The sequence below is a fragment of the Micromys minutus genome, assembly GCF_963924665.1.
Source record: "Micromys minutus genome assembly, chromosome: 1".
In the NCBI taxonomy this organism is placed as follows: Eukaryota; Metazoa; Chordata; class Mammalia; order Rodentia; family Muridae; genus Micromys; species Micromys minutus.
In genome coordinates this window covers 82,422,273-82,436,271 of record NC_137969.1, presented here as the reverse complement: position 1 = coordinate 82,436,271, position 13,999 = coordinate 82,422,273, and the positions used below count along the sequence as shown (strand labels likewise).

The 13,999-nt window shown below is 41.9% G+C and overlaps 1 protein-coding gene across 2 annotated transcripts in view; it reads left to right on the top strand.

The window, feature by feature from the left end:
* Window positions 1-13,999, top strand: part of ASTN1 (astrotactin 1) — a gene marked incomplete at both ends in the record, with an annotated part of 305,294 nt that overhangs the window by 147,786 nt on the left and 143,509 nt on the right. The window contains 3 exons of one of the 2 annotated variants that reach the window (XM_080936628.1): window positions 646-795; window positions 1,625-1,792; window positions 11,298-11,382. In XM_080936628.1, coding sequence (XP_080792754.1) covers window positions 646-795; window positions 1,625-1,792; window positions 11,298-11,382 — 403 coding nt within the window. Of the gene's footprint in view, window positions 1-645; window positions 796-1,624; window positions 1,817-11,297; window positions 11,383-13,999 lie in introns of both variants that reach the window. The other variant, XM_080936627.1, reaches the window with a different exon arrangement.

The following is a 13,999-nucleotide window of genomic DNA, read 5'->3' as shown; positions in this document are numbered from 1 at the left end:
TAGGAGAACTCTGTTTTGTTGTCTCGCTTTCTCACCCGCCCACATGTATCTTGCCTCCAGCAAAAGTTCCCTGTGCTCAACACCACCTCATCCAAAAGCAACAGAAAATTAAGCCTTCTAGATGAGCAAAGCAAGCCTTTGCTTTACCATTCTCTCTAGTGGTGCCTCGGCTGAGAGGAGGATTCTGGTGTGAATCATCATTTGCTCACCCATAAATCAAGGGCAAGTTCCTCCAGTGCGGGAAGGCCCTCAGAAGCCCAGGTTGACACTGTGGGAGCATGTCCTTATAACTCCTTCTGTGGACAGTAATGGGGCTGTACGATAGGGCTTAAACAGTTTTGCCTCCAAGAGTTTTCAACTCAGCTATGGAGGCAGAGGAAGAAATGCCCCCTTGTGGATTCTTGTAACCTTGACCCAGTCAAATTGGGGAGAGTCTGTACTCAGCTCACCATTACTTACATCAGCTGGCCAAGTTCCCTTTTACTGCAACTGGTCATGTGATGTCCCTAATGAAGCTTCCATCCTAAGGTCGCAGAGCAGAGATGTGTTCTAACCCCTGTGGGTTCTGTTTGCAGAAGGCTGAGTCAGATGGCCAGCGCCTGGATTTTTACCACTATGTCTTGTTGGCTTTTGTCTTGCTTTCAGTGGGCTCTCCCCGAAGTCCTGTGAATAAGACCACCTTGACCCTGATCAGTGTCACCAGCTGCGTGATTGGCCTCGTGTGCTCTTCCCATGTCAGCTGCCCTCTAGTTGTCAAAATCACGCTCCACGTCCCCGAGCACTTGATTGCTGATGGTGAGCTCACTCTGCCCAGGGGGGGGGGGGCATTTCTTCAGTATTTTGGTGGTTTTCAAGCTGGACAAAAGATGGAGAAGCCAAGGGTCACTCTGGTGGGGAGGAGGGATGTGCCCAAAGATGTAAGACAGAAATGATGGCAAGATTGTACACAGATAATCTCAGAAACTGAGCAAATGAAAAACTTGAACAGGTCACCTCCAATATTCTATGCTCATTCGCTGTAAATAATCTCCTATATTTAGAGAAACGCAAAGCACAGAGGCTGTAGGTGTATAGACATCATGGTCTTTCACCATTTTAGGGAGTAAAATGACAGGACAGTAGAGGTTCAGAGAGTCCCTCAATCATTTAGGCCCACTGCATTAATTGACTTGTTAAAATCTATTCATTGTGTTGCTGCAAGGCTGGAGACAGGTGGGGAATGTTCACAGTGTTAGAGGTCCTGCTATTTCATAGGAGGCGAGGACTGGTGGCACATCCCTGTTACCTGGATCAGTGCCAATGCCTTGTGGCAGGGTCTGATGGAGCCATGCCATGGCCACCACAGAGCCACTCTGTCCCTCTGACTTTTAGGAACGGTCCTGCAATTATGAGACGGGGCACAGCAGTAGGCGATGATATGGCTGGAAGGGTTAACGTCCCTGGCCTCTCAGCAGTCAAAATGACTGCAGGACCTCCATCTGCCATTCCCGTGTGTTGCCACTAATGGTAGGTTAGGACTGGTGGAAGCAATGATCCTGAGTTAGGATGTGCCCTGCCTCTGGAGACTTGTGCCCATGTATTGTGTATGCCCCCGCAGACATGTTTCTTTTCTGTCACCCTGCAGGGAGCCGCTTCATCCTACTGGAAGGGAGCCAGCTGGATGCCAGTGACTGGCTGAACCCTGCCCAAGTGGTTCTCTTCTCTCAGCAGAACTCCAGTGGGCCCTGGGCCATGGACCTCTGTGCCCGGCGGCTCCTGGACCCTTGTGAACACCAATGTGACCCCGAAACTGGTAGGCGGGAGCACCGGGCAGCGGGTAACTGTCAGAGAGAGTGCATGACTTTTGAGATCATTCTTCTGAGATTCAGACCATCTCTCCCAATTTTGCTGTCCCTTTTCCATCTCAGTCGTGGACTATGCATGCATAGCACCATGTGGTTGAGTCACTGGACATAAAAACCTGCAGTAGTCTGACAGAGTCCGGGGCAGGGTCTTAGCCACAGCCTTAGCCTGGGAAGGCCAGTTTGGAATTACTTCCATGGTCTATTTTGTCATCCTATAGCTACTGTGGCTATCTCTTTATGATTGCAAAAACTAATTCATAGTTAGTATAAAAATAGTATGGAAAAAATGATAACCATCTATATTTCTGTCTCCTAGATCAATCACTTTAAAATTCTTTATGTCTTTTCTTCCCATTACTAGTTTATGCCTAATTTTTAAAAGGTTTTCTGGAAGCATAGGAAGTCTAGTTGAGTTTTCCTGAATCTGTTTCCTGAATATTCTATCATAAGTTTTTCCATAATCAAAACGCTCAGTAGCATCTTAATGGTCATTTGCTGCTACATTGTACATCTGTACCATAACTCATTTAAATAGTATCATTGCTTTAAATTTAGAAGGCTTAAGATTTTTTATTTTTATAAATACTATTAAAGCAAACCTCTCAACAAAGAAAAGTGGGGCATATAGGAATTTTTTTTTCAATGAATTTTCGAGATCGATCACTACAAAAAGGTTGTTGACATGCTTAAGGTTGTAACTCTATCACACAAGACTAGGGTAGTTCTGAGAGAGGCCCAGATTCATGTATTGTGGAGTGTTGCATGCCCAGGATCCCAGGTCTCTGTGCCAGGTAGATTTGTACTTTTGTTGTAGGAAGGTTGTTTACTCGTCTTGTTACCATAACAGAATATTGCAGAGGAACAACTTAGAGGAGGAAGGATAAATTTTGGCTCATGCTTGAAGGAAACACAGTCCACTCTTGCAAGGAAGGCATGGTATATAGGGCTCTATATGGTGGGAAAATGGCTCACTACATCTTTATGGACCAGAGCCTAGCTGAAAGTGGAGGTAGCCTAGAAGTTTTAATCCTTACCTCCTATGGCCCTACACCTGCCAGATAACCCTCATATCCAAAAGTAGCCTTCCAGTGCCACCAACTGGGGACCAAGTAGTTGACAAATTTTCACATTTAAGCAATGTGAAGAGGTTCATACATAGTAGCAACTACAAAAAGAATTTTCAGTATCCAGAGTAGCACTGGTGAAACCCTACTGGAGAAGAAGTGCAATGCTATAGAACAAAGGAAGGGGTCATGAACCGAATCCTCAAGATCTTTGTCATGTGTAACTTCTGAGACAGGCTGGTGGTGGGTTGTATCTTCAGAAAGTTCAGTTCAGAAAGGTCCTTCTCCAGATGTAGCCTAAGACATATGATCTGTATTTAGTTGTAATTCATTATTAAATCCCTTTGAGAAAGTAGCAGGTAACTGTGACATCTAAAGTTCATGTTCTGAGGTTTCAAACTTATTTTTACGTGGGCCCATCACAGAGATTCTAGGTCCCCATATGGAAGAGAAAGTACAGCACTTTCAACATCTGATGTCTAAGACAGTGCTTGCTTGCTGCCCCTCCTACGCTGTCAGGCAAACACCAAACCAAACAGATGGGCTGTGCACTATGCCCAAAAGCTAGTGTGCTTGGAAGAAATTAAAAAGAGCTCATCTCAGAGGTGGGAACTCTCCATGTAGCAGAGCTGGTCTCTGGTACCCTCGTTCTCCAGCTGGTTAGGATTAGTAGGATTTGGGACAATCTTAACTGTTAAACTCACTTCTGAGAGCAACAAGATCTCTAGAGGATCTTACATATTTCCTCTTGGCCTTGAAAAAAAATCAAGGGCCAACAATTACATGTGGAAGGGAAGGAATTGCTGCTACACTCTTAGGAGGGTTGGACATGAGCCGCCACCTTACTTTACATAGCATTTGATTATTATTTGCCCAGAGTCTCATGGTTACTGATAAGGTGAGTTTGTATTTAGCCTATCATTAAGTCAGAGCAAAAATCGGATTGTTAAATGTGACATGAAGTGTTCAGGTATGCTGGGTCCAACATGTTTGTCACCCAACTCTTTAGGAGGTAACCTGGACTGAACCTTTCTTGTAGGTGTGCCAGGAAGCTGGTTGTCAATAGAGAAGTCTTGTATCTACCTTCCAGCCCCTTGAAGATGTCCAGTTTCTAATCCTTCCTACAAAATAACCGTGGAAAGATCCTCTTTTACAAGTGGTTCCCCAGTATCTCTAACAACTAATGAATTTCCAATTGGGAAGTCACAAGGGATACTAAATATAAGAATCTGAGCCCTGCAACAAAACTAAGGGACAACATCTTCATTTGGTATGGCAGCTGAGAAAAGATGCTGTGGAGCCTCTCGTTTTCATTAATGCTGGGATTGGAACCCCACCCACCCCTGTGCTGCTTCTCTCTGCACATGTGATGATGTGGTCATCCCACACGTTCATCACTCAGAAACTTTATCGCCTCCCACACTCCATCCTAGGAGCCTTTCTCTAAAGAGCTGAGTGTGGGAATTGGCTTCAAGTCAAGTCGACGTTATTTTTTGCAATCCTCCAGCTAGCTTACTTGGAAATGTCAGAGTGTTGGGACATGTGCTTTCCCAGCCGAACTGAGGGGTCTACCCATATGGATGCATAGGGCTGTGCAAATGCACTTTGTGTATTTTTTTCACGCAGACACACACGTAACCCATAAACACACAAGCAGACAAACACAGATGCTCAGGCACTGCTAAGGAGCAGCCTTTGGTGCCTAGAGCACTCCTTAGGCAGCTTTCCTAAAAGTGTCCCAGAGTTAAGTGTGTATTTGCACATTATCTGCACAGGACTCCACAATTCCAGGCGTGAGAGACAGAAACGTAGATTTACTCCACCAGATGCCCACATCTTCCTCCCCACAATCTGTAGATGTGTGATGTTATATGATACAAGAAGGTTAAATGGCACATAGAATTGAAGTTGCCTAACAACGTGTGTCACAAAAGCAAGATTATCCTAGATTATCTGGGTGTTCCAGTGCTATGACAATACATCTCAAAACTAGAAGTGAAAATAAGTTAAAGGATCAAGATGAAGGAATGATTCATTAAGCTATTTATACTTTAAAGGGCAAGTAATGAACCAGGCATGCAGACAGCCTTTAAAGAAAGGAAGCAAGGTCTCACTTGTAGCCTACAGAAAAAAGCAGAGCTCCGTAGAAACTTACTGTGTAGGTGCTTTAATCTTAGCCTCATAGAACCCACATTGGTCCCCTCTGTCCCATAATGAAGTGAAGTTGCTTTAGATATGTAAGTTTGAGATTGGATACAAATACACCAAAAGAAAGACAAAACAGTCAAAGGGGAGAAACCTGTTATACTCCCTCTTCCTATACCACTATCATAACTCTATAAAAGAAGGCCTCATATGTGAGAGGGCCTGTGAGAGAAATTCCAGTTCTAGCCTTCCTCTCCACTTATATTCTAACACCATGTTAACTGTGACCATGTAACTCAGAGCTCAGAGACCAGCCTGGACAGTAGTGAACCGAGATGGGCAAATGTTCTTATAATCATCCCAACTCCTCAGACCTTCTGGTTATTTGTGGGCATGTCTGAGAAAGGAGATACCTTCATATCTACCATTTATGATCTCTCCATATGGATACCTCCTCAGAGGCTCTGCCAGACTCATACACGTACAATTAAGGATGCTTGCAATTAACCATCAGACTGAACATGGGGACTCCAATGAAAGAGCTAGAAAAAAGACTGAAGGAGCTGAAAGGGTTTGCAACCCAATGGGAAGAACAACATTATCAACCAACCAGACCCTCCAGAACTCCCAGGGACTAAAACACCAATTAATGAGCAGACATGGAGAGACCAATGGCTCCAGTAGTATATGTAGCAGAGCTTAGCATTGTCTGGCATCAATGGGAGAAGAAGCCTTTGGTCCAGTGAAGGCATGTTTTCCCAGTGTATGGGAATGCCAAGACATTGAGTTGGAGAAGGTGGTTGGGAGAGGCAGCACCTTCTTGAAAACGAGTGAAGAGGGAAGGGGGAAAGAAGTGGGGGAAAGAGGATAACATTTGAAATGTAAATACAGGGAATGTCCAATTAAAAACAAAAACAAAAAAAATCTCTCCTAAGCATTGTGATCCTCTCCTAGCAGGTATCAATTTGTGATGAGTCCCTCCTAGTATCTGGCTTGGGGAAGATTTAGGATACTTGTAATTAGGTTCAGATTTGCTGATGACTTCACACAATCCACTGTGGACAATTTCCTTCTTGCTTTGTAATGTCAGGTGGAAAATGTGTGGAAAAATGTTTTTGGCAAAAATTGTGCTAGGTGGTATTTATCAGGAGCCCAGCATATTATTGTCACTGTGATTTGCTTAGACAATCAAAGCTCCCCGCACAGCCCTACAAAGCAGACAGTATTTTTATCTCCACTTTAGAGAGATGTTGACAAACTGGCTTAACACCCTTACTCAGTTAATAGACCAGCTGGACTGTAAACTCAGGGTACATATCAGAATATATTGTATCAGAATGTATATATCCAAAACCACATTTCTGGTCACTTTGTATTGTTTCATCCCATGCTGCTCTTTTAGAAGGACACCTAGATAATAGGATTAGGGTTACTTTCTTTCCTTCTGGGTGGCTGTTGAGAGCTTCAGATTCTGACAAGGTCTTTTGCTAATTGCTAATGTTCTTGCCAACCTCACCAGACTGGCCCTCCAGGAACATCTCTAGTCATGTTGGGAGAATCACAACGCAGTACGGCTTAAGCTTAGTGTCTGCTAGATCCTGTCACAGGCTGACTTTACCTGTGATTTCTGAGGGTAACTCTTCTTGGTTGTTCATTTCCACTTTGTTTTCTGATGACAGACGATCTAGTTTCATTGGCTTTTCTCTCTACTCATCCTAAGGCTTTGTTCGGACTTTGGGCAGTTGTGGAGGCCTCCAACACCTGCTCCATTTCTCTGTTACTTCAATTCTGGCCACAGCCTCCACTGCCTTTTTCAAGATATGTAACTTTTTATGTCTGCAGGGAACACAGGCAGCCAAGAAAACTCAGACTTGGATGTTTTAATATCTATATATGTTCTCAGAAATTCTTTCTTTCCCAGATCATTCATTATATGGCCAACTCAGTCAGGTCAAAAGTATCAATCAGGTTTCCAGATAATTCAGCCTCAAACTTCTTACTTGTTCTGTGCCACTGCCTCCCTGCCCCTCTCTGGGAGTTTTTAACCTAATTTATTGGAAGAGCTCAATTCCTGCTTTGGTGCTAAAACCTGGATTGGGTACTCATTCCAAATTCTTTTCTGCTACTCCATTCAAGTACCTTCCTTTGGGATAATAAGCCTTAGCATGTTCCCTGGCTTCTCTTTCAGAGTTCTGTGGGGTCATTCAGCCCTGGGCATGACTCTCTTCAGCTAATTCCCTGTGATAGGGAATTATTAGACAATTTGATGTTAGCCACATTTTCTTTTTAGACAAGGGACAACCAGTCCTATTTAATAAAAGCCAACTGCTACCTGAAGCAGTTGGGATAACCAGAGCTTTCGGCCTTTGTTTGGGTTTACAATCTAACAAATGTGATTTTAGCCAAATCTGTGGACCTCTAGCTTCAAGGTCTTTTTTAGTCCCTACATTAGATTTATGACTCAGTCATTTAACTGTAGAATGGGAAATGATGAAAGGTCCTGATCACCATGAAAGGTGGCTCAAGGTGTGTTTGTCTTCCTGGTACCAAACAAAAGTACATATAGAGGTCCCTGTCCTTTGCACCCTTGCAGGGAGCTTTCTTCATTAACAGTGTGATCCACAGAATAGCTCCTGCAGCCACTGTAACATGCTACACTCTCCTGACTGGGCACTTCTACGTGGCCATGGCACGTCTTTCTGTTGGATTCCTATGTACACCACCACAGAGTCAGCACCTCATGTGTTCCCTGCCATCTGTCACAGCAGATGCAGAGACTGTAACACTTCGGCTTAGGAGGGCATCCAACACCCTTGTGGGGTCTTTAAAATTCACAGCTAACAGTCAGAGTCTGTGCTTACATGAAACCCCTCTTGAAGTCAAGATTTAGCAGTTGGTTTCTATAGTAACGTTCCTCATCAAGTCTGAACTCCTTGCAGTATATATGGCCAAACTGGTTTGAGGAGGAATGAGGAAGAGGAAAGTTTAGTGGATTCCAGAAATGAGGATCTGTTGAGAGGCAGATTTTGGATATCCCCAAACTCTAGCCTGGTATGTTTGAAAATTCCTGATTCTCTGACTTAGAGTGGCATATGCCATTATATGGGGAAAAGCTTTATCTGTTGTCAGCAGTGTGTCCCTACATGGTAATGAGTGATGGAAGTGTCATGTGGAGATAATGACCATGAAGGCAATTTGAGGAGGTAAATGCCCTGCACAAATGTTAGGTATTTACGTCATTAGGAAAATAGGTCTCCGCTTGAACTCAGAATTATTGCTGGATTTATTTTTATATGTTTTGTGGTAACCAGATATCAAATGTAGAAAATGATGCTCTTTTATTGTTAATCCTTATTCTAGACAAAGTGTCCAGGTGAGACTATTCTTGTTTTGTGTTTTTGTTATTTTGTTCTTGTTTTTGAGTCAGGGTCTCATGTTGTCTGAGATGGCCTTAAAATCGCTATGTACCTGAGAAGGACCTTATGCTTTTGACTCTTCTGCCTCTACCTCCCAAATGCTCGGTGGGGTTGCAGACATTATCTATCATGTCTAATTTATGTGGTGCTAAGGATTGAACCCAAGATCTAAAATTCTGGGCAAGCACTCTACCAACTGAGCTACATCCCAATGTCCAGTTAAAACCACTCTGATGATCAGATAGATGCACTTGATACTCTCGTATGATAACATCCTGCTTTTTAGCATCCTATTGTTTTCTACTTGGCAAGGAGGGCAGTCAGGAGAGTACATTTCCCAAAAGAAAAGACACAGTTGAGCATGTAACCCATTAATTGGCTGAGATATCTTGGTAGTATGGGTATCGCTATAGATGAACATCAAATGTTTGTTAGTTTATTAATTTATTTATTGCCTGTGTGTGATGTATTCCATGTGTGCATACATATACAGGTATGTTTATAGGTATGCATATGGAGTCTAGATATCCCCTTCAGCTATCTTCTTCTATTACTGTCTATAGATTTTTTAAAATTGACACAGGGTCCCTTATTGAATCTAGAGTTCACTCCTTCTGGTAGATTGACTGACTACTGTGTTCTTTACTTTCACCTATCTTTAACTCAAGATCTGGGGTTATAAGCTCACTGCCATACCTGGCCTTTATATGGATGCTGAGAATCAACATCCCTGTTCTTACACTTGAGCAATAAACATTTTGCCACTGAGCTATAATCTCAGGTTAAACATTTTAATTATTTAAAATTGGAACTACAGTTTGATGATTTATATCGACTGTTAACTTTACATAGAAGAGACAAGCCTCTGGGCATGTTTATGGATGTTATTTAGATGAGAATAAGTGAGGTAAGAAGACCTGTCATATATACAACAGGTACTGTTCCACGGGCTAGAGTCCTAGACTGGATAAAAGGGATAAATCCAGCCGAGCACAAGCGTTCATTGTCCTTCATTACTTGATTGGAGATGCAGCCATGCCACCATGACGGATCATAGAAATGATCCAAGATACCCATAAATTGCTTTTGTCCATTATTTGCCACAACACAAGACAAGTAATTAATCCCCACAGTATCTATGTAAAGCCTACTTGTTTGAGATCAACCTTATCCTTGGGGTTTCTGATTCCTTTAGAACTCTTAAAGCATAATGCCTTACTCTCCACTTACTTAGCTCTGGAACCTGCTTTTAAAAATCGTATTCCTTCTTTTATCAGAAAGTGGCCATCGTTGACTGGTCTTATCACTCACTGACCACTTTATTTCAAGCTGTATTTCTGATAGTTCACTTTAAGCTCCATGGCATTTGTAGATGTAGCCCAGTACCAGTGAAGGTAATAAATTTGGGCCTGCAGTAGGTCAGTAGGTTTCAATATAGTCGGTAATACTAAAGTCAGATTTTTCTGTACATGAAACAATGTGCTAATCTCTAATACTCTTTAAATTTTTTTAAACTACTAAGCTACCCATTTTTACTACAGCCACCAGTACATGGAGCTGAGTGTGGTTGGGGTGGAGGTCAAGCTGCTTTTAGTTGATATAGAGACCCTGAGAGGCAGTAGCTTCTAGGTAGATATTAAAATGCATGAGTAAAAATCGGAAACAGAAATTGGCCCACTCACACAGTTCAGACTCTTCTCCTCTATTGGAGTCATTCCCTTCACTTTTTATTAAGTTTAATCTTCATAAAGAGGAAGTAGCATTTAGAGCTGTTGTTCTATTTATATCCATCTAAAGTTTCTCTTCCTTAGGAGATAAATAGACCAGATGCATATTGTCTCCTCAGGATTTGGCACCTTTGTAAATTTGTTATTTACAAATTTGGAGAAGTCACACTTCGTTATTGCACTGGGTATAAATTAAATAACCAGCTTTTGGAAGATTAAGAGCAAAGGCTTTAGTGTAACATATCACATAGCTTAGAGACAAGTAGCACCAAGCAGTCACACCAGGAAGCAACTGCTACTGTCTTTAGGTACTCAACAGCGCAATGGCTGCTTAGCCTTTGGGAGATCTCAAGTTTGCTCTTTAAATGAATGGAGACCATGTGATCCTGCCTTGGAGAGGTTGATACCCTCAAATAGGAAATAAAATAAACAATTTCAGAGGGGGCTTGGAACCTCTAAATATATGAAGATATAGCAACCAAAAAAAAAAAAAAAAAAAACTCCTATAAAACTAATAATATGGAAGAGTAGGAATAATGCAGGCTTATAGATATTTGTTTACTAGCTTCAAAAGGTAGACATTTTCACTTGAAAAAATAGAGTTCCTACAAAAATAGAAGAGGATCTTACAACCTCCTTGAATTACCATGACTATTCTGTGAACTAACTGTGGCTTGATGATATGTCTCAAGTCATATAGTCATATGTTCAAGTATTAACTGTGTCATTTTTTAAGAGGCTGACAAGTCTCAACATGTCGAACCTTCAAGTTTTCCTATCAGAATAATATAGTAACAATACCTTGGTTTAAGATTCTTTGAAGCACTTCAAATAGTTCACAAGTGTTTGTGCTTACAGAGCACATACTCTAGGTCCTTTGCAGATGTTAGTAGATACCTCAATGTAGAAAATCATTGTGCATTGTAAAAATGGATCAATTCATTCCTGAGGGCAGTGAGAGGGACAGTGGGATGTATGTGTGTCATGTATGCTATTATTGAAGTCTGGGTTTAATTTGATCATTTCACATTAACTTACTCAAATACTGACATTGCAGTTGATCGACTTGTGTTTCTCTCTTCCTTCTACCCTGATCCTAAGGGGAATGTCTGTGCTATGAAGGCTACATGAAGGATCCTGTCCACAAGCACCTTTGCATTCGGAATGAATGGGGGACCAATCAGGGGTAAGTGAGATAAGTTGGCAGTTTCCCAAGTCACTGCGTTCTCATGTAGACATGATGGGACAACTGTGCATGAAGAAGTGGTTGTGCTGAAGGGTCCGTAGTAAAAGTCACTGTGCCTTTCTGTAGTCATGCCATACCATTGACATCCATGTCACCTTCTCCTCCACTTATGAGTCAGGAAACAACGCCTTTGAACCCAGCCCTGCAACTTCCAGCTGTGACATGGCAATGAAGCTGTCTTTCTCTTCTTTTCTACTCTACCTCCATCCATGACCATTCCTCGGCAGAACTTAGCTCCCTGTGAAGACAGATAGACTCTGTGGTAGCTCTCGGGGTTTGCAGAGTCCAGCAAGAGATGGATGGGAGTCAAACAGAAAAGAAAAGAAAAAAGTCCCCAGCAACACTGCCAGCAGGGGTGACATACAAGACTCAGACAGTGCTTGGCCCTGGGGATGAGCATTTATGCCTGATCTGCACTTACCATTTCTATGTATACTTTTATTTTCCCACAACTACATGTGGCTTCAGAAAAGTAGCTACTTTATCTATTCCTTTTTTATTACATTTTTTAATGTTTGTCCTGTAATAAAACATATGTAACATAAATTTACCATATTAGTAGGTTTTAACTCTATTATTCAAGAAAATTAAGTAAACTATATCACTAGGGTGTCATTAGCTCTATACGTCTTGTGTTGTGGTGATTGTTTTGTGTCTTGTTCTGAATCCTGAGAGCTTTCTTTCTGCATTAGGCAAATGTCAAGAAGGTTCAATAAAAGCTAACTAATAATGCTGATCAATGGGATAGGGAGAAGCAGAAAGAAGTCAAGGCATGTGGGTGAGGGATTGATCGGACTGCAAATTAGATCTGTGTTGGCAGCCTGACAATGTGAAAAAGAAAACAACAAACAAACAAACAAAAACAAATGTCATTTCTGACACTGCCATAGAAACCCTCTCTCCTGGGTCAGTGATCAGCCCCCTGTACATGACTCTGATGAGACCAAAGCTGGAATATTGAGTGCAGTTCTGGACTCTCAAAGCAATAAATATGGTGACAAATGGGTGAGAGTTTGGAGAAGAGCAATAAAAATGATTGAGGAGCCCAAGGGAGTGATTTATGATAAGGGGCAAGAAGAACTCAACTCTGATGACTTAGCCAGCCGATGACTAGTCAAGGTGTGATAGATGCCCATCGCTGGGGAAGAGGGCAAGTGTTCTGGAACCCATTTAAGGGATCAGGACAAGAGTAAATGAAGTCAGGAAAAGGAAATCTGGATCACAGGTCAGAAAAGTTAGGGAAGTCCAAATGCCAGGAGATTTTTGTGTTATTGAGAATGACAAATGCCTTGGTTTGTATGGAATGTGAGCTTTTATCAGGTAGGCAGCCCACAAATTTTAAAGAAATATGTTTAGAGGAGAGACTAAAAGATTGGCTAATAGATGTTATCAAGTGAGGTATGATATGAATATACCATGGCATTCACTGGTAAATTCTGCATTTTCCCCTGATTATTGTTCCTGCTGAGTTGTTTGCATGGTTGCTGCGGAGCCAGACCTTTGGCTTATGTGATGGCTGAGAATCGCAGCTGACCATGATTCTGACTGAGTTAAATGTTGTAAAAGGTGATGGATACCACCTCTCTATCTCATAGCCGGCAATCTTGCTGCTGAAGAAAACAACTACGAGATATCATTTCACATTTGCTCTAAATGCACCAGCCTGGCCCTTGCCTGTGATTGGATTTGGTGGTTAATCGCTCAAGCTTCCCCATCCCTAGCCTTGTAGACATATCATGTGAGGATGGGCCTGACTTCACTCGGTAATTGCAAAGCCTTTGTTATTCCCTATGGCTGGATGTAGAGACAGTCTTAGGATGCAGACAAGAGCCTCAGGGGGAAATGGTAGAGGTGCCAGCACTTCTGTCCTTAGGAACAAAATAGAGTAAAGCACTGAGCTGTAGACTGACAAGAACATTAGCCCCAGGAAACAGACAAAGACACCTAATCTGTCATCTCCATCTCTAATTTCCATTATTCTATGATTGTCACTGTCTATGAGGTCTCATTGTGGACAATAATAAAATTATAGAACAACTATTAGCAGGATGGAGAGGAGTGAGTGTCTTGAGGACATTGGAGCAGGAGTGATAAGCAGCTTGAATTTATATTTATAATACGACGCCAGAGAAATGGATGCAGTTTTCCTCCCGAAATAAAACCAGAAGTGAAAAGTGGAAGATGCCATACATTGTGATTTAAGTCAGGGTACCAAACTAATGTAATGCTTCTTTAGATGATTTTCTCCAAATTAATTGAAATTGGTTTGAATGTAAAGACTATCATTTGAACTGAAAACTGCCCAACAGATTTCTAAATGATGACACATATTAGAGCGTTATGGGAAAATCAATGGTAAGCCTGATTTTCCTGGAATTTTCATTTAATGTTCTAGAAGGTGAAGGTGAAGAGCCCACATCAGGAGAACTTATGTTCTCATCCTACAATTCTGATATGGCATACATTAAGACTGCAGTAGGTTTATTCTAGGCAGAAAACCCAAATCTATGCCCACTAATGGCTGAAGATATTTGTGAGAAATTAAAGTTGATAAGCA